Source organism: Equus przewalskii, chromosome 17 (genome assembly GCF_037783145.1).
Source record: "Equus przewalskii isolate Varuska chromosome 17, EquPr2, whole genome shotgun sequence".
Lineage (NCBI taxonomy): Eukaryota > Metazoa > Chordata > Mammalia > Perissodactyla > Equidae > Equus > Equus przewalskii.
Genome location: NC_091847.1, coordinates 80,021,487 through 80,048,990, shown reverse-complemented (window position 1 = coordinate 80,048,990; position 27,504 = coordinate 80,021,487). Strand labels below are relative to the sequence as shown.

At 42.5% G+C, this 27,504-nt stretch overlaps 1 protein-coding gene and 1 long non-coding RNA gene across 2 annotated transcripts in view; one reads left to right on the top strand and one right to left on the bottom strand.

The window, feature by feature from the left end:
* DYTN (dystrotelin) overlaps nt 1–27,504 on the top strand; it is a 56,943-nt gene that overhangs the window by 7,282 nt on the left and 22,157 nt on the right. Inside the window, exons 5-10 of the mRNA XM_070579469.1 lie at nt 263–348; nt 842–942; nt 4,949–5,020; nt 5,280–5,443; nt 8,610–8,709; nt 10,341–10,471. Coding sequence (XP_070435570.1) covers nt 263–348; nt 842–942; nt 4,949–5,020; nt 5,280–5,443; nt 8,610–8,709; nt 10,341–10,471 — 654 coding nt within the window. The remainder of the gene's footprint in view (nt 1–262; nt 349–841; nt 943–4,948; nt 5,021–5,279; nt 5,444–8,609; nt 8,710–10,340; nt 10,472–27,504) is intronic.
* Nucleotides 11,820–27,267, bottom strand: LOC139076856 (uncharacterized). The gene is made up of 3 exons (XR_011528873.1): nt 27,133–27,267; nt 17,805–18,006; nt 11,820–13,505 (listed from the first exon to the last, which is right to left on the bottom strand). It is a non-coding gene; the product is annotated as an uncharacterized lncRNA (long non-coding RNA).

The window sequence follows — 27,504 nt, the reverse complement described above, 5'->3', positions numbered from 1 at the left end:
GTATGCCTCTGTGTCCCCGGTGCCTGGTTCAGTGCTCAGCACACAGGAGGCACCCAGTAAATATTTGCTGAACACATGAATGAATGAATGATGAAATATTTTAATCCAATTCTTAGCCCTGGTAAATTCCAGATAGAGGAAAACAGACCGTGAAAAGCTTGAACTTGTAGCCCCATGTCAGAAACGCCATAAATAGTTTCGGTTTTTAGAAAGCTCTTCACCAAGAGCTTTCCCCGTTCTTGTCTCTGTTGTTGCCACGCAGCACCAGAACCAGCTTTGTCAAGCTCACCCCTGCAGCCGCGGCCCTGATCGCCCTCTCCGGGGACAGCCCACTTACAAAATACAGAGGTAACAGACGTGGGGGTGGGAGTGTCTGCAGCGCTGTGGGCAGGTCTCTGACGCATCCTCTTCACTCCTCCCACATGCCGCCACGCAGCTCTTGTCCGGCATGTACTCCGCACGACTTGGCATTTTTCAAGATGTCGTCTATGCTTTCAGTTATTCGTAATTTGGTTATCCCTGATATTTACTTGTGGAGGGGTTATTCAGACACAAGCAGGTATTATTCCCTTAAAGATGGGGACTCTCCTCAAATTGCCGTTTACCACCGTCATGGTCTTCATCATCAACGTGCTATCAAGGGGTTGAAATGTGCATGGGTTTTTATTAGTTATCAAACTATCTGGTGTGGGAAGCCTTCAAAATAGCAAGCGAATAATCAAGAAATACAACTTTCCCTTCCATACTCGCAAATGAACTGTTTAGAATTCAAAGCGCGGACTCTTTGAAGCTATATTGCAAGTATTCATTTTAAAGATTTCTTTCCCCCTTGTGTGTCCAGCTCTTTTTCAGCTCTATGCAGGAAGCTACAGGGGAGCTAATGATTCTGGGGCACGCATGACTCGAAGGGTTCTGAGAAACCTACTGGTAGACCTACAGCAGGTAAATCTCTAATACTTAAGAATTCTAAATTTGTCCCAGTTTTATTAGCCACGTTGTTATTAAAGAATCTGATTTTTACGGTGTCAATTCTACCTCAACACAGCTCTCTATGCAGCTCCCCCCCTTGCAGCTGCTGCTGTCATCGGAGGATAGGCTGATCCGGGCGATCACTGCCTAACCAGGTTCCCCAACCCAAGCTTCTCCTCTCTCCACCTCCACACGGAAGCCAGCGACTTTTCCAAAATGCAAATGCCACCCTCACACCTAAAATTCTTCATTGGACATTCATGTCTACAGAATAAAGCTTAAACTCAGCATCATAAGAAAAGCTTTCATGATTTGACCCAATCTTTCTATTTTCAAAAAGAGATAAAATGATGATTGTCCCACAAATATAACATGAACGTGTGTCCAAAAATTTATTTAACTTATTAATTAAAAGAGGGCTCCAATAAGATGTTAACATTAGTTGAAAGAAATATCCAAAGAACAGACAAACGGATAGATTAGGCATAATAAAATGAATTTGCAGGTGAAGGCAAGGCTGGCTTTTGGGGGAAGGGGAGGGTTGTTCCTCAACTAGAACAGAATTTATTTGTTTGTCTATAGATAAGGATTATTTGCATTTCGATCAGTTACTCACAACTTAACTTTAATTTCTACAGAGTTGTGAAAGAGCCTAGTCAAAGACAACGATGACATCTCTATAGGTTCAGATAATCCCCACTGAAAAGCTATCCAGTGGTTTCTTTTGCTTATTCCATCATGTTCAATCTTTCCTTTCACTCCTCATCCTTTTCATTCTTCAATATCAAAATCCTTGCTGTACCCGGCACGCACCAAGCTCTCCATGTCTGACTCACACAGCTCCATCTACTGCAACACCCCTGCTATCCTTTCACTTGACAAATGCTGTTCATCTGTCAAGATGATTCAAATATTAGCCACCTCCTCACTAAAAGTTCTTATTCCCTGTGCATAACTTTCTTATAGCACTTGTCAAATTTTGTTGCAATTATTACCTATATATATGCTTTCCCCTGCCAGCCCTGGTGGTCTAGTGGGTAAGATTCAGCGCTCTCACCCCCATGGCCCGGGTTTGTGTCCCAGTCAGGGAACCACACCACCATCTGTCGGCTGTCATACTGTGATGGCTGCATGTTGCTGTGATGCTGAAAGCTCTGCAACTGGTATGTCAGAAAGCAGCAGGGTCACCCATGGTGGACAGGTTTCAGCAGAACTTCCAGACTCAGATAGACTATGGAGAAGGGCCGGGCCACTGATTTTCAAAAAAATTGGTCATGAAATTTACTTATGACCAATAAGGTTATTAACGTGTGCCTGGTGTGTACACATGGGAGCACACAGTGATGAGTAACTCAAAGGGGTGGTTAGGACTCAGGCTTACATACCATCTGAGGCTGAACAAAGGAAAGGGGACCTGGGCCTCTGGGTGGGGGAGGCAAGTAATAAGAAGGTGACCAGGAAAAGTATGGTAAACAGGGTTGTTTAGTAAGGTTTGTTACACAGATTTAAGTTGATGCCTTCTCCATTTGATAAAAATTGTTGAGAGTCCTCCTCTTCCTGGTAAGGAGAGGGAGACGTCTTCAGCAAATGGAAATTTTCTTTATAAATGTACATGTCTTTTGCAAAAGGAAAATTTGTGCCCTATTTTTAGAACTTTTCCTGCATCTGCAGGTTCTCAATGGCTTTTAGCTCAAAATAATCTATGTCAAAAAGGCATATTTTGGGGTGGCATATTCTGGCACCGTTCAGGACCAAAGATCCCCAACTGGGGATAGTCATGATGGGGCAAGGGGTGAGTAAAGAGGAAGATCATCAAAACTCTAGGACAGGGAACATGGTTTGGAAAACCTCATCCAAAATTACCTTCGCTTTGACTTGGTCTTCATATTAATACTTTATGTTCTTATTGATCATAATAGTTATCTAATTTATTCTGGAAATTCCAAACAATATTTAAGATGTTCATATTTCTTAAATAGAATGATTTTCTTTTTTTACAATGTTTAAGGTTAAAACATCTGGGGTAGTTGTTTCAGAGCTGTGCTGGTGGTGGCGGCGACCAGGGACCCCATTGCCATTTTTCTGCTGACTCTCAGGCGTGTCTCAAGGAGCCACCGTAGCAGAGGCACTAGCCCAGCAATTCCAGCATCCCAGGACTCAAGCTGGTGGGGAGCCAGGAGAGTGGGAAACTCTCTCCACCCGTCTATGCACTCAGAGTTGTAAGACTGGAGGGTTTAGGAGGATGTGAGGGAAGAACTCGTATTGGGGGCGTTCTCCTTCTGTGGGAGTCCTTGTGCTCGCTTCCTGACCACCACAGCTGACCCCAGGCCGGCAGCCATGAACAGGCCTTAAAAATCTGCCCCCGTTCCAGGCACAGCTGAGGTCGGTGAGCTGCTGAAGTGGCAGCTCCCCACACCGTCTCCTGCCTGCATTAGTCTGCTCCTGAAAAAGCCGTCAGGAAGGTACAGATTTGCATAGCAAATTATCATCCCATTGACTTTTATAAGAACTCAGAGATGGAGTCCCACAGAAAATTCCAGGCCCCAGGTGTGATTCACACCCCCCCGACTCAAGAATCCTAATTATCATTTCAAGTGGCGTTCTGCTCCTGCCAGCATGCTGTCTAGCCACAGTTAATTCTTCCGTGGAACACCTGAAAGAAATTAGTTAAATGGGCGATTAATCCACAAAATCGTTGTGCACACACTTAAAGCCAAAAATGTGGGTTAAAACCCACTACAAGTGAATTTTCTTTTGACTGGTGTCAAAATCACAGAGCTGGCCAGTCAATCTCCTCTGACCTACTCCCTTATTTTACAAAAGAGGTTAAACTCCTTCCCCAGAGCTCAAGGACCCCGCCCAGGTAAGTGGGCCAGCTGGTCCATCGGCAGTCACAGGCCAGAGTGCGGGGAAGGAGTTATTTTTTCAGACAAAAGCCAAATAATGGAACGAGTTGTTACTTATGTTCAGCTGGTGACGGGGTTATTATCAATTTAAAGCACAAGCCATCTTGTCGCTATTACACAAATGTTTATTGACTTCTGCCTGGCTAATTGTCGGCAAAGTGGTTCTAAGTGCCACTTTCCTGATTAGAAGAATGTTTATTCGAGTTGATGGACTCAGCAGGGGGCGTCTTTGAAATTACTTCTGAGCTTGCAGGCAATGCCGGCTGACAGCCTGTGCTGTGAAGACATCAGACGTGAAATTAGGACCCGCAAGCAAATGGGCGTAAATGGAGGTGACAGGTACACGTATCTGTGCATATGGATAATCAGAGCCAAGTCCCTGGCCCTCTTGGCACAGTCACAAGGGGTTCTTAGTCCTTATGGTGAAAAATGGAAACCATTGATGGAGGTAGTGTAGATGGAGCCAGTGGGACACACATGAGGTTGGGTGTGGCAAAGCCTTGTGAGAACCCCCCAACAGAGTCAGGAGTCCTGGAGAGAGATCTCAATGCTGCAGCTAATTCGCTTTTTTTTTCACCTTGAGCAAAATATCAAATTTCACCACCACTTGCTTTAAACAAGAATAATGATTACTGCCCTAGCTCAGAAATTGACGTTTGTTAAAATGAGATGATGTGAAAGTGTTTGAAAAGATTTTCCTTAAAACTACTCCGACCTTGAATACAGTATCGTCGTCACATGTGATCCCGAGGTCACCTTGGAAAGGAAAGGTTAAAACAATTTGCCTGGGGTCGTGAGAAGAGAAACAATGGAAGCACCCCTGTACCACCCTGTTCCCAGACTTCCCTCTCCCGCCCCTCTTCTCCCCACTTGTGTGTTCATTGTCTCTGTTCATGCATCGCACAAAACCCACAGATATCTTGTCAGCTTGGATTGAGACAGTTCACCTAGCCTCAGACACCAAATACTGGTGACTCCGTGCTGTAGGCACCGCCACTCGGGCATGCTGATTCCCATGGCCATGTATTTCTGCATTTTCTAACAGCTGACCTGGGGTTTCTTGCCTCCTGCAGATCCCAACTGTAGTGGGGGAGAGTCGTGTCCCGTCCTCTGTGGAAAGCGCTGTACGCAGCTGTTTCCAAGGGGTGAGTGTCATGGGGATGTCCCTGGAGTTGGTGGCAGACACGTTTGCTGACTGATTTAAGTTGCAGACCCCTTACTCCACACAGCATCCCAGACAACCTGATTTAGGAGGGGGATTGGCCTCTGGCTTTTCATGTGATAAACTTCTTTGGTAGAGCTGATGCAAACAGAGCCGGAAAGGAAGATGAAAGTACATTGTCATCTACACTAGAAACCAAGGTCGTGCTTAGAAACACATCTAAGGGTGCCACTGTTTCCCAGGTGTTGAGCCCAGCAATCAAAGAGGAGAAATTCCTGTCCTGGTTACAGGCTGAGCCTCCCATCCTCCAGTGGCTGCCGACCTGCCACCGACTGTCAGCCACTGAAACGGTCACTCGCCCTGCTCGGTGTGGGATCTGCAGGGACTTCCCGATCACCGGGCTGAGGTATGGTCTCTCTTCAGTATTACTCAGGCAGTCACGCTCCAAATGGGTCGAGCTGGAGCTGTGTCTCTCCAGATCTGGGATCCTTCTCACACATCCAGAGCTCAGTTGATATTTTTGGGTCAGTAATTTTCTGTATGAGGGATTCTGGTCGATACTAAATTATATTTTATCTTCTGTAATTAATGCAATATTAAATTCTTCCATTGACACAGTCTGACCAGCAGACATTTTTCATTCCTCTAAGAGGAAAAAAGCTTTTCTTTTGTTACAAAAATCCTTTTAAATATTTTGGAACCATTTATAAGAATTACAATAATAATAATAGCTTACATTTAGTAACTGTTAAACAAGTGTTAGGCTGAGTGGTTCAGACAGATCGTTTCATTTATGACTTGTTACAATCCTATATAAAAGATGGTATAAGTATCGCTAATTTGCAGAGAAGCTAAATAACTTGCTTAAATTCACACGGTCAGCAAGTGGCGGAGGCTGGGGTCTGAATTCAGCGTCCCTGCCTACGGCCATGATGCTCAGCTGCCTCCCTGTGCAGACGACTGAGAACCTTCCTTGGACCCAAAGGGAAGATCAGGTGTCACGGGAGCAGCTCACGCCCAGTCTGCTCTCCATGTGGAGGAAAGGGCAGATCTGAAAGCTGGGTTTGGAGGTGGGAGACTCAGATCTTTCCACTGCTTTGAGGATGACAGTCAAAAGCCATCTTAGGCAGGAATAGGGCAAAGGCTTGACCTTCTAGAGTAAGAAAAGGTACAAAGGCCACAGATTGTTCCGAAGCCCAGTGTCTGATTTTAGCAGGATGTGTCGCATTTATGCCCTGGAATAGCCATGTGAGGTTGAGATGAGGTTGGGGAAAACTTGGTTCTCTGTTGGTAAACGCATCAACAACAGACCGAGCTCATTACCCACCAACACCCTTTCTCATACCCCCGTGGGTGGTTTCAGCACGTGGAGGAGCTAAGGCAGGGTCAGGGTCTGCGTGTGGTCCTAGGGAGTCAGCGGCACCCGCACGGCAAGGCTGGACCAACCAGTCGGTAAGGGGTGCTCATCAAATAATCCTTGTAAAAATACTTTGTAAAAAGTGAACGTCTTCCCAATTATGCAGGCTGAATATTTTTCAAAGCTCTGTAAAAACAAGAAGGCGGGGCTTACCAGCCCCACTTTCCTCGTGAAGAAACCAAGTCATTATTTAATTTCATTCAACTAATGTTTATTGAAAACCGACCACGTACCAGGAATCCTCCAGGACAAGGAGCTTCCGTTTCCACCCCACGGTCACTACTAATGGTGGAGTGCGGATTGGGGCTCAAGCCTCCTGCCTGGGGGTCAATCGTAGTGGTTAAAACAGCCAGCTCTCCATTCATTCAGTGTCCCTGGGCTCAAAGCCGACTTCTACCACTTACTAAGTAGTCGTATAACTTTGTGCAAGTTGCTTAAACTGATTCAGTTTCTTGATTTGTACAATGAGGATAATAGAATACCTTCCCTTAAAGAACTTCCGTGAGGATTAACTGTGTCACAGGGGCACAATGCCCACCTCGCAGTAAGTGCTCAAAAACGCCAGCCGCTATTAGTCATTCAACAGCATTTATTCGTATCTGCCACGGGACTGGGTGTCGGGGGCAAAGCAAGGAACAAGGGCAGCCGGAGGCTGGTCTCACAGAGCCGATGTTCTGCTCTGGCTTCAGACAACTGCAGTAAGAAGACCTCTGCCATCTGGCTTCGGGGCCACGCCAAGCTCTCTTCCTCTGTTCTTTGGAGTGGCCAGCAGGTGTGGCACATTGCCACGCTCTGACCCTTCCTCACTCCAGCCTCCTCACCTTCTCCTCCTCTTTACCTGGATTGCCTGCACTTCCCCCTCCAGCCCAGCGTTCTAGGCTTAGCGTAAGTCTCTCTTCACCCCGAAACCTTTTCAGACCATGCCAGCCCACAGGGGTCTCCCTCCCTCTCTCCTAGGGCACTTATTTTCCATGCCTCTCATTTGGCACTTAATCACATCTTACCTAACTTTGCTGGTTAGCACTTCAAGCTTCCACATCATCTCTTTGTAGCAAGATAAGAAATTTGAAGAGCACAGAGATCTTGCCATATTTCCCTTTTTGTACCTTTTAAGAGGGAGGGTGAGAACTCAGATGGTCACAGGAGCAAGGCAAGCAGTGTAAACGAGGGAGGGGCCAGGGGGAACTGTGGCAAATGGGGGAGTGTATCTCCCATCCAGAAGGAGGAGCTGCCACTTTGCCCTCCAATTGCTCCCACTCATGAGGAAGACATAGTTTTGTGCTACCTACAGCGCAGTTGGAGAAGAGAATTAAAATATCAGAAAAAACGTATGGGTCCCTGATACTTTTCAGATGATATGATCCCACTCACCTTGAAAAGTTACTAATTCACGACTACGAGTTCTCACAGTGTTCTCCCTGAGTGTTACGAAACACCCCTCCTTACCAGAGGGTCCCGAGTCCCTGCTCTCCTCCAACCACAGGAGATTCCAGGTTGTTAGTCTGCAAGGGCGATGTATTAAGAAACTTGGTGTGGCTGTCACTCAGTTTTGGCTGGAGAGGAACTCCCCTCTTCCACTTTATTCGTTCCTACATACAGATTTCTGGAAAGTGACACAAGTTTATTTTAGATTCTCTGCCTATGGTTTTATTTTCCCCAACACCACAGAGGAATGCAGCTCCAATATTATCATATCTCACGAATTTTTAAGAGAAGCCAGAATTTAAACTTTATTGAAATCTTCCAGTTTTTTTTTAAGTTGAGAACTAAATTCAAAATATTTGATAGCATTGTGTGGCTACACAAGATGTGGCTTCAGACTGAAGGGTCCGTCCTAAGGGTTGTAGGCCACGTTACCCTGCATATAGAAAGCATCTGGTATTTTGGGGGATGACTCAGACTTCTATACCATAGTTTATTGGTTTAAACTATATTAACATAATGCCATATTATTAAAGATGCAATCAGAAGGCCTCTTTGATTAAATGAACACATCAGATTCATTTAATATCCCTGTAAAGTCTGGGAGAAACTTTATGCTCACTTGATACTGAGACATCTCCTGGATTTTGGGGACACTCGTTCACCACCTGAATGTTGTTCTTTGCTCGCCTACTGGTAGTGATGTAAGCTGTACCTCTGCTTCAATCGGCAGATACCACTGTCTGAAGTGTCTCAACTTCGACATCTGTCAGGTGTGTTTCTTATCTGGTCTTCACACAAAGGCCCACCCTGTGACGGAGCCCCGTGTCCAGGTAACATCTGAAGCGACATGCCAGCTATTCATGAATCAGCATAAGATACTGCGGTCAAGCAACTTTCCCTCCAGTAAATCCACAGATTCTGCTCTTTTCACATGTTACGATATTTAAGACTAAGGAAGTGGCAAACTCAACCATAAGCATTTCTCAATATAAATATGCTTTTTTTTTACTTTATAGATTTTAATAAAAGCCTTTGAGGACAAGAAAAGGCCAAATGAGTCCAATCTGAAGCCATCAACCCCACACGGAGGGAGGCAAGAGGCATTGGAAATGGCTACAGATTAAAAAGAAAAGCCTCTGGTTTCATAAAAATGATGGAACAAGGTTTCTAGTTGCTGGTACATTTTTGGAGAAGTTTTTGGGTCTTTTTTTAACATGTCTTTTCCTGAGCCCTAAAAAGAAAGATCGCCATCTCAGCTTTTTTTTTTTCACTTCTTCTCCCCAAAGCCCCCCAGTACATAGTTGTATATTCTAGTTGCAGGTCCTTCTGGTTGTGGCATGTGGGACGCCGGCTCAGCATGGCCTGATGAGCGGTGCCATGTCTGCGCCCAGGATCCAAACCAGTGAAACCCTGGGCCACCCAAGTTGAGGGCGAGAACTTAACCACTCGGCCACGGGGCCGCCCCGTCCATCTCAGTTTTGACTGATAGAGAATAAAGCTAAGACTTCATAGTCGCCTTTGAAATGTTTTTTAAAGAAAATTATAAATAATTAGCAAGAGAATTCAGCTCTTTTTAAGAAGTATGAGAAACAGGATAGTAGGAAAATTTTAAGCAAAGAGCACTTAAATCTTCCCGGAAAGCACACTTTGTTGTCATGACTAAGTTCTTGTGGTCACTTTCTCCGTGATTCGCCCTCCAACACCATGATAGTGAGGGATGCTGACTAACGGCCTTCACAACGAGTTTTCCCTCATGAATGGCCCACAAAAGTCAAGTGCCTGGACCTTGCCAAATTATTTCCAGTGGGCGTTGCTGTACTAAACTTTGTTAGCCCAGACCCTCGGGTTCACTGCCTGGGATCTTCCTGTTTCTAAAACCCTGCGGAGAACCAGGGCTTATCGATGTTAGACTGACACCGTGTGGGCACTTGGCTATTACACTTTAGCTTTCAAGGGCTGAAAATGCTTTCATAAAACACCTCCTTCCTCTGTTTGCTTTCAGCAGAGGTTCTTAAGGTGGGGTGGCTGGCTGCACTTCAGGGGGTCTGTGAATCCACTGAAATTTCACACAGAAGTGAACGTAGGAGCATTGTCCTGGAGACAGATCTGCGAGTGAGCATCGATTCTCAGAGGCGTCCACAGCCCTGAATGTCAGCAGCCACAGACACAGTGCTCCTTCACAGCCCCTTCTAGCTGTTGGATTCCACGAGATTGGGTTGCTCCAAGGAGCAGGAGTTACTGTGGAAGTCGGGGGGCATTTAATTTGGAAACACGCTGTGTATGTGTATAGAGGGAGAATGTGAAGCAATTCAGGTAGTAAGGAGGGGAGATGATTTTTCTGAGGACATAAAAGTCAGCGAAATAATTCCAGAAACTTTCATGGTGGCGAGTCCGCCCAAGCAAGGAAAGAAGATTCTGTTTAGACTGACCTGTCACCCTTTAACGTTGGCCACTCCAGCAGGTGTCAGCAAAGGAGGGCACAAAACTGGTGCTCAGGCCCCTGAGACACAACCTGATCCCAGGGCGCTGGAGGAGGCCGTGGCTGCTGGACCGCGTGAACCCGAAGGACGTGGCTGAGCAGGCCCAGGCCAGGTGAGCGTCTGAGGGACCGTCCCGCAGAGGGGTGGCCGGGGCCTGGGCACTGGGCTCTGCGGCCCCCATAGGCATACGCAGCAGCGTCCATGGTGCTGATGCTCCGAAAGAAGGCAGGAGGCGAGGGTGTGGGGGATTAAGATGCTTTTCCCTCTAGAAACAACCTCAAATTTTAAGGTAGAATAAAAAGCAAAAATGCCCCATCCAGTCATTAAAACTATTCCAACTAAAGGCATCAGACAGACACAGAAGATTTTGAATATTAGACTATTTCAATAACTTTGTTCTGCATCTTTCATTTTTGTTGGTTTGCTTTTGAAAGCCTAATTCAGAAGTAATACTTTATTTTAAAAAAAGGAAAAGAAAGACACTCAGTGTCCCCTCACTCACAGATGAGTGTGCTCACGGTTTAGTATTCTCAAAACTGGAATTACAGTACGGACAAAATTGTTCCTTCTTCTTTTCATCTACATTAAATGGAGAGCATTTCCCAAGTCATTAGCTTCCAAAATATCATTTTTAATGGCCTCGTTCTCTTCTTTATAAGGAAGTGCCATAATTCACAGCAATCCCTTATTGTTGAACATTTTGGTTATTTTCAAATTTTGCCCCCGAAAATTCTGTTGTCAACATCTCTATACATGCATATTCCTATATTTTTAACATTTTATTAAGATAAGTTCACTTAAGTAAAGTCATTGGCTCAAAAGTTGTGAATTTTGTCAATCCTCACAATTCAGAATGCCCATTTGTGCTCCGGAGGCTTATCCCGAAACACAGCCCACTCCTGGCCCATGAGCTCACCCATCGCACCCTGACCACAGCCTAACGAGGACGTTACAAAGTCTTCATGACCTTAGCTTTTGAAGTAACCACTTCTCCACAATTTAAAATTGCAGAAGGTAAAGGAAAGAGATACTGTTTCCTTGGGCTTATGATCATCCAACCTTTAGGAGGAAAAAAACCAGAATTATTAGTTCACTCTCATTTTATCTACTGGGAGTATAAGAATAGACTGGTTTAAATTGGATTGGTATTCATTTATTAATTTCTTTTGTAGTTCTCTAATCTTTTCTTACATATCCACCAGCATATTTCCATTTCCATGCCAGACCCTATTTCTGTGGTCATTTTGTCACTTTACAATTTGGTGTTTATGCATGGCTTGACTCCCCGCCTCCTAAAGACTCGCAAAAGGTCTTTGCTCAGATGTCAGCTCATCCCTGAGGCCTTTCCTGACCACCCACGGGACAGTCAGCCCCGTCCCCCACCCCACTCTCAATCCTCCTCCCTTGCTTTGTTTTCCTTCAAAGCTTTTCATCTGCTTCTGACATCCTATATATTTTGCTTTTATTTATTTATTTATTTTTGGCTAAAATGTAAGCCCCATGGGTGAAGGGACATTTTATTGTTTCCAGTTCTATTTCCAGAATCTATAACAAAGTCTGAATATGAGAAATGCTCAGTGAATGTTCACTGATTGACTGACTGAGTGACTAATAAGATGGGTGGGTGCATGATGGAGGGGTTGTTGGGTGGATAGACAAGGTGGATTGTGAGCTATTTTAGAATGGAGCAGGAAAGGGCACCACAGGGAGTCATGACCCAGTGTGGGAAGAAGGTAGTGAAGTTTGAGCCTGGGACAGAGAGAGATGGAAGCCTTGTCCTCAGCCAACTGTGTGTGTGGCTCTGGGGAAGTCACTTCATGTTTTTGTGACTCAGTTTCTTCACCTGATGACAGGGATAACCTGTGCTTCCTACTCCCAGAGTAGCGTCTGTGGAGATAAGATGAGGAAAGGCGATTGCACGAGCTACGCAAGGCTAAGCGTTCTTCAAACGTCAGTGTGTTATGGTCTGTCCACCTGAGTACAATAGAGTTGTTCCCAGAGTTACATAAAATTCTTATGTAATAACTTTCAGTTTAGCCTAGATATTGATGGGCTCAGAAGTTCTGACTAGTGGCTGGTCTAGGAGAAATGAATGTGGAATATTCCTATTTTACAATGTGATAATAGGCAAAAACGCATCCTTGATATGTATTAAGTTGGCACATTAGTACTGACCATCTTCTAAGAGATCAATGGCTATTGCCAAGTAGAAATATGGAATTCATTCCTTGATGCAGCGAACATTCTGCCTGGTAATGAGCCTCCTCCCTTTTGAAGTGGAGTCACTTACTTTACATACGGTAGTTCACACTGAGGACATTTTCATTTACAAAAATGTAATTGAAAGCTAGGTGCCAAATGTCAACACTGTTATTACATATTTTGGGAAGTTCTTGCAAATATAATAAAAAAGAAAATTAAAACAGTAAAAAAGAATAGAATTACCTCCATTTGCTGCTAATATGATCACAAATCCCCAAGAAAGTTCAAATTACTCTATCAAAAACTGCTAGAATTAATAGGCTTCAAATGGTGGAAAATAAAATACATATGCACAAATTAATAGCTCTTTACTCTATAGCAAAAACCAGCTAGAAATTTTATAAAAATCTTGTTCACAATACCCATAAAAATTTTTTTTTAAAAAACTAGGAAAAATAGCTTAACCAAAAAGATACAAGACCCATATAAAAAAACGGTAATAGTTCACTGAGTACAGAAAATAAGACCTGAACAAAAGAGAAATATTGCCAAATTCCTGAAAGAGAAGACACTAGCGTAAGAATGTACATGCTCCAGAGATGAACACAGTTGATCCTCATTATTCACAGATTCCATAATTATGAACTCACCTACCCATGAAAACCTATTTGCAACCCCAAATCCCTACTTGCAGTGCTTTCTTGGTCATCTGCAGACGTGCACAGGGCAGCAAAAAGTTTGAGTTGCTTGATGCACAGCTGGGGTCGAACTGAGAGATGCTCTGCCTTCTTGTTTCAGCTCATTCTGTAAACACGTGTCCTTTTCACAGCCTGTTTTGTGCCGTGTTTTCCACATTTTTGTGCTTTTTGTTGATGATTTCACTATTGCAAACACAGTGCTGAAAAGCTGTCTGTGTTCTTCACTGCAAGAAGACTGTGATGGGCCTTAAAGAGAAAATCGATGTGTTGGGAAAGCTCCATTCAAGCATGAGTTACTGTGCTGTTGGACATGAGTTCAAGGGGAATGAATCAACAATAGATATTAAATAAGATGTCTTTAAACAGAAACACACGTAAAACAAGGTTGTGTATTGATCAGTTGGCGAAAACGTGACCAGAGACTGCAGGAACCCACCTCTGTGTTTCCCTGGGAGCACTAGTTCAGGTTCACGAATTCAGTGTCCACGGTGACTGCATGGAGCAGAAGGACCACGAATAATGAGAATTGACTGTATTTAAATTCAATGCATTCCCAAAGAGAGTCGCAATGTTTTTTAAACAGGATAAAATAATTTTGAAGACACGTTGGAAGAATAAATGTACAAGAGTGTTTAAAGTTATGAAATTAAAGAAGAGTGAGAGGGGATGTTCCTCAACAGATATTCAAACTTACTGGAACTAAAAAAAAAAGACTTACTGGATAGCTGCTATGACTGAGTATAAAAAAGGAAGGGACATGTAGGTCTGGGGACGAGAATTCAAAATTTAGTTATTGATCCAAATATAAACAGGAACCTAACATAAGACAAAGGTGGCATCTCAGTTCAATGGAAAAGGATGCATAATTGGCTATCCATCTGAGAGAAAACAAAACTGGCCCTTATTTCACCCCATATACTATAATAAATTACAAATTGATTGAAATTTAAATGTTAAAAGAAATTAAAACAAAAATATTATAAAAATTTAGGACACCTGGGGTTTAAGGAGACCTTCCTAACAAGACAGAAAATCAGGAACCATGAAGCAACAGATGCATAGATGTTCGCTACAACGAGCAGGTTTAACGCCTTCCCATGGTCAATGACATCATCACCAAATGAAAAGATAAGCCTTAGACTTAGAAAAATATTTTCATAATAACACAAACTGTGCTGTACAAAGGACTCCTGCAAGTCGATAAGAAAAACTCAGAAGAAAGAGAAGAACAAGAACAAGGTGGAGGAGGAGGAGATGAGGAAGAGGAAAATGAGGAAGAGGAGGAGGAGAGGGTAAGGAGGAAAACATCCCAATATACAAACAGGCAGCCACAGGAGAGGAATTCCAGACAGCCGCTAAACACACAAAAATACGCTCCACCTCACTGGTGATTAGAAAAATGCAAATTTGGTGCCAGCACGGTGGCTGAGTGGCTAAGTTCATGTGCTCCGCTTCGTTGGCCCCCAGTTTCACTGGTCTGGATTCTGGACGCGGACATGGCACGGCTCATCAGTCCATGGTGAGGCGGTGTCCCACATGCCACAACTGGAATGACCCACAACTAAAATATACAAGTATGTACCGGGGGGAGTCAGGGAGAAAAAGGGGGAAAAAAAAAGATTGGCAACAGTTGTTAGCTCAAGTGCCAGTCTTTAAAAAAAAAAAACGAAAAATGCAAATTAAAGGAACATGAGCTATCACCCTTTTATTTATCAGAATGGCAAGGATTCAGTGAATAACAACACCCAGTGCTGGTGAATATGGAAGAAAACAGGAGCTCTCGAAACCTGGCAGAAGTGCAAAAAGCTACAGACTTTTCAGAAAATAACCAAAAAATATTTGTTCATTTATTTATTCAATAAACATTTAGTGAACACTGTTCTAGGCACTTGGGACATACCAGTGAACAAAAGAGACCAAGATCTCTGCCCTCACGGAGCTTTCATTCTAGGAGGGGGACCAAACTATGAGAAATAGGCATGCAAGTGAATTACATGGTATATTAGAAGTTGTAAGTTCTAGAGTAAAAGAAAAAAAGGAGAACAGAAAAAGACACCAAGACCTGGAGGGAGCGTTGGTAGCAAACTTAAATAGGGCCGTCATGGGGGTCTCAGTGAGAGGCAGTATTTGAACAAAACCTTGAAGGAGGTGAGGGTGTGAGTCACACGGGTGTGTGAGAAAAGCCGAAGGCAGGTTGAGGAGACAGCCCGCTCAAGCAGAGCGTGCCTGGCAGGTCCAGAGAAGAGCAAGGGGGCCAGAGTGGCTGAATGGAATGGAGGAGGAGATGCTGAGAATAGACTAAAGGGACAGGAGTAGAAACGAGGTTAAATATTTTTCTAAATTGTCTTCTAATGTTTCTATTTTGAATTTTTAATTTAAATTTTCAATCCATTTGGAATTTATTTTAGTGGGGGTCTAGGTTTGCCTTCTTTCAGATGGATAGTCAATTATGCATCTTTTTTCCACTTAATTAAAATATCAACTTTTCACATATTAGGTTTCCTTATATACTTGGATCAACTAACAGAATTGATGTTCTCATCCTCAGATCTAGGGGTTCTTGTGTCTATAGGAAATATACGGTCATGGTGGTGCAACAGTAAGTAGAAGGATGAAGTTGCTGTCATCTGAAACAGGGGGAGCTGTGGTGGAGCAGGGCTGTGGGGGAAGCTCAGCAGTTCGGTCCGGGACACACTGAGATCGAGACATCTCTTAGACATCCACGTGGAGAGGTTGAGTAGTCAGTTGACTGTTCGAGCCTGGAATTTAGGAGAAAGTCTACTGGAGATACAAATTTGGGAATTGTTGACATATGTGGCTTTCAAAGCCTTGAGATGAGTGAGATCACCAAAGAGAGAGGGTAGACAGAGAAGAGTGAAGAACGGAGTCCTGCGTCCTGGGACACCCACTTTACAAAGTTGGGTAGAAGAAGAAAAACCAGAAAAGGAGACAGAAAGTAAGGAGTGAGGTGGGAGAAAAACCAAGAAAATGAGAACTCCTGGAAGACCGGTAGAGAAAGTGTTTCAAGGAGGAGGGCGTGGTCTGCTGCGTCAAATGCTGCTGCTGGGTCAAGTAAGAATTGACCTTAGGATTTAGCAATGAGGAAACCATTGATGCCCTCAAAAAGAGCATCGTAGGACTGCAGTAGTAGAAAAAATCAGACTGGAAGCAGTTTAGGAGAGAATGAGAGCTGAGGAACTGAAGATACCAAGCAAAAAAATTCTTTGTAGGATTTTTTACTGTAGAGGGAGCAAAGAGATAATGTAGGTGGTGGAGTGACTAAGTTAAGAGAATGTTTTGTTATGACAGCATGTTTGTGTTCTGAGGGGAATGAGCCTGTAGAGAGAAAACTTGATGATCTGGTGCAAGACGGAGAACGGATGCAGCAATGCGATTCAGCAGCCAGGAGGCGATGGGATCTAGTGCACGTGGGGGGATTGGCTGTAGAAGAGTGGAGTCTACTAAACATAAAAATATGCGGAAGATTTGGCCCTTCATCTATTTTTGGAACTCCGTCCTATAGCAACAAACGAGCCTCTACAGAGTCAGTGAGGACGCACAGCGAAGCCCTGGCTGGCGGGGCAGTGAACCAGAGGCAGGAAGGGCGCCCGGGTAGAAAAGGGTGGAGCACATGATACAGACAGAACAGAATGAGACCACCACAGAGCAAAGTTTAGCACCCAGCTATTACACTAGAGGGTGTTCATCATCATACATTAAGAGGAAAGGACAAGTGGCACAATAATATGTATGGGAGGATGCCATTTCTGCCTCAAAAACAGATTCAATATGTATTTGATGTTTTTCAATATTTCTATGAGTACAAAAAATGGTGTAAACAACCCAAGCCACTAAAATGACCTCAGATGGGGTAGGAATAGAGTTGTCACTCAGAAGATGTGTGACAAAGAAGTTATGGGTTACCCTGTTTTTCTACCACAGAATGCCCACCCTTAAACACAAAATTGAACACAAAAAATTGAAGTGTGTCACAGAATAATCATTTCTTTCCCTGTACTCTCCTTGCATTCTGCAGAAATAATCACATTATGTCAAAAGGGATTGTATATTTGTCTATTCATCAGATGGGAAGGCTCTGTGAGCAGGGAGTTCTCTGCTTTTTCTAAAAAAGAACCTTTTTATCTGCAATAACTCAATTTAGTAAGATGCTTTAAAATAGTTTTTGAATAAAAGAATGAAACTAAATGGATTTGTATAAAATGGAATATGCCTGACCTTAAACTGGTCTTCTCCATTCTATGTTCTTTCGGATATGACGTCATAAGCACACACCTGCGCTTAGAAAACCCCTGGTGTCTGACCTGGACGAGCTGACCCAGGGATTTTCTGCAGTCATCCTTGAATTTCTGTACGTTCTCATTTCTAGGTTGTCAAGATGGAGGGGAAGTGGAATTTTCATTCCTGTTATTGGCTATCAACTCCGTAGTGGGAAAAGATTACAGAGAAAAAAGTTGGGCTAGTTTATTGCTGTTTTTTTGGACATTAAATTTAACATCTAATTGAACATTTTCTAGAAAGACTTACCTCAGTGGCATACCTGGTAACTAAAAAGTCTACTTTATACCAGGCTCTCCATTCAGTACAAGAGCTCCAAAGTGCCAGTGTGTAGAAGTCCAGCAGAACCAGTGGGAACAGCGGCCACAGGGCCTCCAAACCAGTATCTCAAAGGGCAGCTGAGGCTCAGCAAATGGCGGACAGCATCTGGTGTGTTGGGAACAGAAGGGACCTGTGGATGAGACACGACTGACTCAGACTGCTCTGTCGTGGTGCAGGGAGATTCGAACCTTCCTTAGTTTGGGGAATATTTTCAAGGCGTTAATATGAAGAAGGAAAAATCTGGGAACATATCTTTTACAATAACTTGTTATCGTCAATCATAAAGTGCTACATATTTATTATAGAAAATTTGGAAAAGTCAGAAAGGAGCAAAGAACAAAATTAAAATGACAACCAATCCATGACATAACCATTGTTAATATTTTGGTGTACTTCCTTCTCTGCGAACATTTTTAATATAGTTTACATTATACCACAAAATTTATTGATTAAATTGCTCCATATCAATGTAAGTTATATTGTGAGCACCTTCCATTGCCATTAGTCTTCAAAATTATCTTAATGGTTATGCAATTTTTATTTAAATGAATGTAACATTTATTTAACCCCTCGTCTGTTGTTGGATGTTTGGGTTATTTCCAATTTTTGCTATAATTTAAAATTTTACTATTGAAATCCTTGTACATTATTCATTGTGCATGGTTCCCCAATTATTTCATTAGGATATATTTCTTAGACTGGAATCACTAGAATGAGAAGTGGAAACATTATTAAGATTCTGTACTTATTGCAAAATTGCTGTTTAGAAGGGATCTGCCAAATTACCCTCCCAGTGAACTCCAGAAGCTCTCTCACTTGATCCTTGCTAATGTTGACTATTACCATATTTTAAATCTCATTAATTTTGTGAGCAGAATATATTTATTTGCCTTAATTTTCATTTCCCTGATTGCATGAGATGAAACTTCTTTCCCACATAGTTTAGAAGGCAGTTGTATTTTCTCTCCTGTCAGCGCCCTTGGTCCATTTTTACTGACGCATCAGTTTGATTTGTTAACGTACTTGAACCTTTTAATGTTAACTACAGGAAACCTTTCTTCATAGTTATTTCCTTTTAGTCTTATTTATAGTATGACCTATAGTATAGACGTTTTCAATTCTTAAGAAAACACTATCAATCTTCTCCTTTCTGACTTCTTACACAGTTTTACACTTGGAAAATTTTCTCCATTAAGAAATCAAATGATTCTTGAGCTCTCTCTGTTTTAATGTGGTTTGATTGTTTTCGACATTTAACGTTTAAATCTCCTGGCTTTTGTTTCAATGCACTTTAGAACGTGACAGTATTCCCCCTCTCCCACTTTTTACTTCAAATAAATCTTTTCCTTTCTTATTTCTGTGTAGTGTTTCCTTTAGTATATGCTATAATTTTCACCACTTTAGAGTGTTTTACTGCTATCTATTCAGGTCAATGGCTTTTTTACAAAATTCTAGTAATTAATTTATTATTTTTTATTAATTGCAATAACATTGGATTATAACATTATAGAGCTTTCAGATGTACATCGTAATACATTTTGAATTCTGTGTAGATTACATCATGTTCCCCACCCAAAAACTAATTATAGTCCATCACCTCACTTGTGAGCCTAATCACCCTTTTGCCCTCCCCCCCTTTCCCTTTGGTAACCACCAATCCAATCTCTGTTGCCTTATGTGTGTTTGTCGTTGTTTTTATCCTCTACTTATGAGTGAGATCATACAATATTTGACTTTCTCCCTCTGACTTATTTCACTCAGCATAGTACCCTCAAGGACAATCCATGTTGGCACAAATGGCCGGATTTCATCATTTCTTATGGCTGAGTAGTATTCCATTGTGTATATATACTACATCTTCTTTATCCGTTCGTCCCTTGATGGGCACCTACATTGCTTCCAAGTCTTGGCTATTGTGTGTAATGCTGCAATGAACATAGGGGTGCAAGTATCTTTATGCCTTTGCATTTTCAAGTTCTTTGGATAAATACCCAGCAGTGGGATAGCTGGATCATATGGTAGATCTATTCTTAATTTTTTTGAGGAAACGCCATACTGCTTTCCATAGTGGCTGCACCAGTTTGCACTCCCACCAGCAGTGTACGAGGGTTCCCTTCTCTCTACACTCTCTCCAACATTTGTTGTTTCCTTTCTTGTTGATTATAGCCATTCTGACCAGAGTGAGGTGATACCTCATTGTAGTTTTGATTTGCTTTTCCATGATAGCTAATGATGTTGAGCATCTTTTCATGTGCCTGTTGGCCATCCGTATATCTTCTTTGGAGAAATCTCTGTTCAGATCTTTTGCCCGTTTTATAATTGGGTTGTTGGTTTTTTTGTTGAGATGTATGAGTTCTTTGTATATTTTGGATATTAACCCCTTATCTGATATATGGTTTGCAAATATCTCCTCCCAATTGTTAGGTTGTCTTTTTGTTTTGTTGATGGTTTCCTTTGCAGTGCAGAAGCTTTTTAGTTTGATGTAGTCCCATTTGTTCATTTTTTCTTTTGTTTCCCTTGCCCGGTCAGACATGGTACTTGAAAATATGCTGCTCAGACCAATGTCACAGAGCATACTGCCTATGTTTTCTTCCAGAAGTTTCATGGTGTCGGGTCTTAGCTCAATGGCTTTTAGTTTTGTTTTTACATGAGAATATTGTTTGAATTATTCTAGGTTTACGATACCCATTAACATATTATAGAACAAGTTTTCTCTTTGAACTTAATTTCTTTATGATCTTTCATACCATCAATTTAACTTATATGGGGTCATTCACAAAGTAACTCAAAGTGGATAGTTTTCTTTTTTGTTTGTTTTTTTCTATTGAGGTACAGTTGACGTATAACATTATATTAGTTTCAGGGGTAGGGTATAATGACTCGATGTTTGTATATATTGCCAAATGATCACATAGTAAGTCTATTTAACATCCATCACTGCCCATAGTTACAAATTTTTTTCTTGTGATGAAAACTTTGAAGATCTATTCTCTTAGCAACTTTCAAATACACAATACAGTATTACTAACTATAGTCACCATGCTACACATTACATCCCCAAGACTTATTTATTTTTTAACAGAAAGTTTGTACCTTTTGACCTCTTTCACTCATTTCCCCCACCCCCCACCCCCCACCTCTGGCAACCACTAACCTCTTCTCTGTATCTGTGAGCTCACTTTTTTGTTTTTTTAGATTCTACATACAAGTGAGATCATATTCTCTTTCTCCATCTGACTTATTTCACCTAGCATAATGCCCTCAAGTTTCACCCATGTTGTCTCAAATGGCAAGACTTCGTTCTTTTTTATGGCAGAACAATACTCCATCGTACATATTTGTACCACATCTTCTCTATCCACTAATCCATCGATGGATGCTGAGGTTGCTTCCATGTCTCAGCTACTGTAAATAATGCAGATGTGAATGTGGGGGTGCACATGGCTAATCAAGTTAGTGTCTTCATTTCCTTCAGAAAAATACCCAGAGGTAGGATGGCTGGATCATATGGTAGTTCTATTTTTAGCTTTTTGAGGACTCTCCATACTCTTTTTCATAGCAGCTGCACCAATTTGCATCCCTACCAACAATGCACAAGTGTTCCCTTTTCTCCACATCCTCACCAACACTTGCTATCTCTTGTCTTTTAGATAATAGCCATTCTAACATGTGTGAGGTGATATCTCATTGTGGTTTTGACTCACATTTCCGTTATGATTAGCGATGTTGAGCATCTTTTCATGTAACTGTTGGCCATTTATATGTCTTCTGTGGAAAAATGTCTATTCAGATCTTCTGTTCATTTTGTGTGTGTGTGTGTGTGTGTGAGGAAGATTGGCCCTGAGCTAACATCTGTGCCAATCTTATTCTATTTTATGTGGTATGCTGCCACAGTGTGGCTTGACGATTGGTGCTAGGTCTGTGCCCGGGATCCGAACCTGGGAACCCCAGGCTGCCAAAGCAGAGCGTGCAACCTTAACCACTGAGCCACCAGGCCAGCTCCCTCTGCTCATTTTCTAATCAGGTTATTTGGGTTTTTTTGCCATTGGGCTGTAGGATTTTATATATAGATACATATATAGAGACACATACATATATATATATATATATATATATATATTTTTTTTTTCCCTCAATGACCTGTCAAACCTTTGTGCTAGCGCAAACTGCTGTCCTTCTTTGTTCTCAGTGGCACCCAGGCATCTAGAGTATGCTGGGTCCCATCTATGTTCCAAGACAAGTAAGACAGAAGCCAGTACCTCAGGCAGCCCCCAGAAAATTCAGAACACTGGACATATGGTCCAGACCTCTCCTTCCCTCTCAGGCAGAAGCTGAACTGCTCTTGAATTGCTGCTTCATCAATGTGTCTCAGGGCGGGAGAGGCCATAGCTTCCTCTTCCACTGTCTTGCTGACGTCACTCATTTTTATTTTTTTAAGTGTTAGTTATTATTAAATAGTTATTTTTCTAGAAGAACTTTAAAATCATTTGTAAGGCACCAAATTAAACCTATTAGCATTTTGGTTTGTTTTGCATTACACCTATATGGTGATGTGGGAATACCTGCTGTCTTTGTGATCTTTAGGACTCTACTTTTTTTGAGTCTTTTTCTCTCTCTCAGTAAAAGGTTGTATATAGCTTACTTCTTTTTTTTTTTTTTTAAAGGTTAGCACCTGAGCTAACATCCATTGACAATCTTCTTTTTTTTCCTTTCTTCTCCCCATAGCCCCCCAGTACACAGTTGCATATTCTAGTTGTAGGTCCTTCTGGCTCTGCTATGTGGTCCACTGCCCAACGTGGCCTGACGAGCGGTGCTAGGTCCATGCCCAGGATCTGAACCGGCAAAACCCTGGGCCACCGAAGCAGAGCAGGCGAACTTACCCACTCGGCCACGGGGCTGGCACCTGTAACTTACTTCTTCTCATTCTGTATGTTTCTCACTGAGGGCACCCTGGGTATCCTATGTTAGTTGTTGCTATTATGAATAAAGGCCTTTCCCATTATATCTTTTTCTTAATTATTGATGATGGTATATGGGAAAGTTATGGATTTTTGAATAATCATCTTGTAAAGAGGAACCTTTCTTAACTCTCTTAATAATTTCAAATATTGGTTTAGTTTGAATCTCTTGCTCCTAGGTAGACAATCAAGCAGTCTGGGGGAAAAAAGGCATTCTGGTTTCTTTTCAATTTTTAAACCTCTTATTTCTGTTTCATGTCTTCATTCCTGAGAGAGTCCAGATCTTTCAGAACAATATTGAATAAGGCAAGAGAAATGGGGCATGTATTTTATCTTATTTATTTTGTAGATAAAATTTATTTTTATTTTATTTTAAATGGAATTAGATTTAATGGGGCATTTATCCAGTGTTTTTCCATTAAATATTATGGTGTTAGTTGTTGGTTTGAGATTCTTTTTAATGTGGAGAAAGTCATTTTCTTTTCTTATGTTTTAAAAGTTTTTTGAGATATGAAATCAGAAATGGTTTTGAATTTATTTATTTTAAATCCCTTTTCAGCATCAACTGAAATGATCAAGTCTTCCTAATTGGAAGAATCGCACTAATAGAGCCCCTGGTTCTATTGGAACTGCTGCTGGAACCAGAAGCTATACATCTTTGTAGTGGATTATTCTTTAAATCCACCTTAAATTTGATGTGGTCATCTTTGTATTTAGAATTTCAACATTTATGAGTCAGAATAGCCTCTCTCTCTTAACACTATCTTTGTCAGTTTTGAGCATTTGAGTTTTAATGGTTATATTAAGCAACTAGTCATTTTTCATCTTTTCTTGTATTTGAAACAATTCATCTAACATAATATATATTTCTTTTTTTAACAACTGCCATTGCAATTTAAGAATAAAACCCAGAGCCGGCCCCTTGGCCGAGTGGTTAAGTTCGAGTACTCCACTGTGGTGGCCCAGGGTTTCGCCGGTTCGGATCCTGGGCGCGGACATGGCACCCCTCATCAGGCCTCACTGAGGCAGCGTCCCACATAACACAACTAGAAGAACCCACAACTAAAAATATACAACTATGTACCGGGGGGATTTGGGGAGAAAAAGGAAAAATAAAATTTTTAAAAAAGATAATAAAACCCTAGGACACTGGAGCCTTTATAATATTTAGATAAATTTTTCTATCTCTTCAAGCTTAAAAGTCTATTCATGCTTTCTTCAGTTAACTTTGATCATTTAATTTTCTTTTTTTTTTTTAAAGATTGGCACGTGAGCTAACAACTGTTGCCAATCTTCTTTTTGTTTTTCTGCTTTATCTGCCCAAATTTCCCCTGTACATAGTTGTATATCTTAGCTGTGGGTCCTTCTAGTTGTGGCATGTGGGATGCCGCCTCAACGTGGCCTGACAGTCGGTGCCATGTCAGTGCCCAGGATCTGAACCCACGAAACCCTGGGCTGCCGCAGGGGAGCTCGAGAACTTAACCACTCGGCCACGGGGCCGGCCCCTGATCATTTAATTTTCTTGAGAAAATTATCTACTTCATCAAGATTTTCAAATTAGTTATGAAAAGTATTTTAAGCATATCATTATATTCATTTTTCAGATCTTAAAATTTCTACTTTAATTCAACTCAAATATGCTCCCAACTTTTACCCCAAAAGAATAAAATCAAATTTGTATCAGAAGGATCAAATCAATATCTGTTAGGAAAACCCATAATATCCTCAAAATACATAACAACTGGCCAGCCTTTGACCTATTTAATACCATCAATTGTATCATTCTTCCTGAAGAGCAGAGGGTGTCAGGTTAAAAAGATGTTCGCTAGCACACCATTCGTTGTAAGTTTTCTATCCAGCTAAGAACTATGAATTAACGGCCACAGTGGCACGTGGGAGTAATCATGGTGTCATTTGTATTGTTCTCTGTGGCGTGTTTTAGAGGACTGCATAGGGACATCCTTGACCAGACGCAGACCTATCCTCATTCCCAAGGTGCTGAGCAACTTGGATTTTCTCTGACCTGCCTCTCCACAGAGTGGGCCATTCTAAGCCACGTCACACAGCCCCTCTGCTGTGCGCCCAACGAACCGCGTCGTTCACTGCCTTTGTGGGCGGTTTAGCTTTGAGGGGCCTGTGCCTAAGTCTACATCCTAAAGGCAAGCTGCGTTCACCTTTGATATCTTTAAATCACTCCAGCGTCCCTAGATCTGAAGTCTCTGCCCCAAACTTCTGAATATAACTTACTTACAGACAAATCTTTCTTCTGCCCACAAGGCCTTAACCTGGCAACTCAGCATCATGAGAGCTGAAGTTATTAAAAAGTAGGGAAAATTAGTTCATATCTAAGGAAAATGTTCAGGCATTTTAGAAGGGAAGAGATGGGAGAGGGAGGTGAAAGAAAAATACGATGAGGGAGGAATCTTAAAAAAAACCTCAATAAAATTTTCTCATCGTAAGGATTAGGAATTTTTTTTTAAGTGCACATTCTGCAAATCTGTCGTCAGGTTTCCAATCAGTCGCTCAGTCGCCTCCCACGTGTGACTCCACTTGTAGGCTTCGCCTCAATCACTGCAATCAGGACAGTCTGATCCTAAGGAAGGTCTTCAAATAGGGTCATCCGTGCCGCTTTTCAGTCATCAGAGAGGAGTTATCGTCCCCACACAGCACAGCTCTAGGAAGCGTGAGCGGAGCGTGGGCCGTGGACCGCCCAGGCCGCCGTGCGCCTGCGCGCTGCCGGTGCCGGGTCCGTAAGATGAAAGATGCTGCAGATGAAAGAGGAAGAAAAGCCGTGGCCACGACGCAGGCCGTTTCCGCTTCCGCGTCTGTCTGTGCTGAGGTTTTCCTGCTTTGGTTTCCTCGCCTTTTCCTCCCTCTCACCTCGTTTTCGTTTTTAAAGTTGCTACAGCCTGTCTTATGTACGTAGTACGTTTCTTTCTTTGATTTTTTTTAGGAAAACGTTTTTAATTATGCAAATAAGACCTGAATCTCTTTGCCTTATATCAAAAATTAAACTATTACAGATGAAGGTAAAGTCTTTTTCACCATAATTCCCAGCCCAGGTCCAGTCCCTAGTTCCCTGGAGGTAAACTCTTTGGGGAATATCTTTACAGACCTTATTCTGTGCATTTTCAAGTATGTGTATGTGTGTGCACGTGTGTGCCCAAAGAGGGCAAACAGCTGGTGTCCGTTAAACTTAAATCCTGAGAACCTTGCACGTACGTGCACGAGGGCCCCGTACAACTTTGTCCGCTGCAGCCCTGCTGGTGATTCTGAACAACTGGAAATAGCGTAGCATCCTTCCGTTGGGAATGACTAGAGCATGGCGTCTGTTCTATGGATTTACCACGGTGGGTGCCTAGGTGCCAACGTGAAATGCTCCTCAACTGCAGAACAGTACGTACCACTTGATAACACCGATGTTAATACTGTAAAGTTCACTGATTGAAAGGCTGTGCTAGGCATGCGGAGGCTGTCTGAATATTTGCACAGGCACAGACAGGCCACTCAGGGGCTACAAAGAGGGCACACTAACTGGAGACTGTGGCCTCAAGTCTGTAGCCCAGTGTCTTCTCCTGCCCTTCCCCCTTCCTCTTTCAGGCCATTCCTGTGGAAGGAGGTGCCCAGCCCCTCCTCAGATCATTGGCAGGGAGGAGAGAAGGCCGCGGGCTATAGCGCAGCTGCTTGTAACCGCAGAGTAATGAAATCCAATCTCCCATGCAGATGTGTGGCAGCCGAGGGTTGGGACACGGCGCCCCAGGACCTGGGCCGGGCTGGGGCGGGTCAGTGCGACGTGAGAGACAAAGTTTGGTGGGAAAACCGTCAATGAGAACTGAACTGACCGTTATTAACTCAGAGAGACTTGGTGAATTCAAAGAGAAGTGATGACTCAGTACACGCCCAAGCAGGAAGCAGTGGGAAGGCAGGAGAGTTGAGCAGAAGGTGAAGGGTAGAAGCGAGGAGCGCCTGGGCCAAGAGAAAGGAGACATGACTGCTGTGTAGACGCCTCTGGGAAGCAGAAGCCTGGGCAGCAGCCTGACTCGGGCAAAAGACTATGTCACTTATTTTTAAGCCTAAAACTCTTTTTTATGTTTAAATCTCTTTCAAAAAAAGCTGTTGTGTGAAAATTAGATGATGCGACTGTACTTTCAGCATAAGCACATCTGCCTCACTGTATTTGGACATAAACCCGAACGCCGGACACTTTTTGAAATAAACTGTATTTAAAATATATATCATTGTCATGTTCTCATGATGAATTCTTAGGAATATGGGTTAAATTCAAACCAAAGACTTACTTTCTCTCTCTTGCTTCTCCAGACCGTGGTCAGCGTTAGGAACGAGCTCTGGAGGGCTCGCGGATCCCTGGCGGCTCTGCACAGGGAGAGGAGGTGGGGCGTGAGGGTCCGCGCATGCCCACAGCAGCCTGTCCTCCGGTGCTATGCGAAAGTCTGCAAAGAGCCTGCCACGCTCTTTTTTTTTTTTTTTTTTAATTTGGAAGACATTCCTTAAACAGAGAAATCTATGCCCAGTAGTAGGGAAAATGGGATTTTGACTCTATTTGAGTAGTTAAGCACAGCAAAAATCATCTGGATAATTATATTACGTTTTGAGTTGTGATGGCATGATTTTGTTTCTCGAAAGCTGGCTAGGCATTTTCAGTGAAGTTT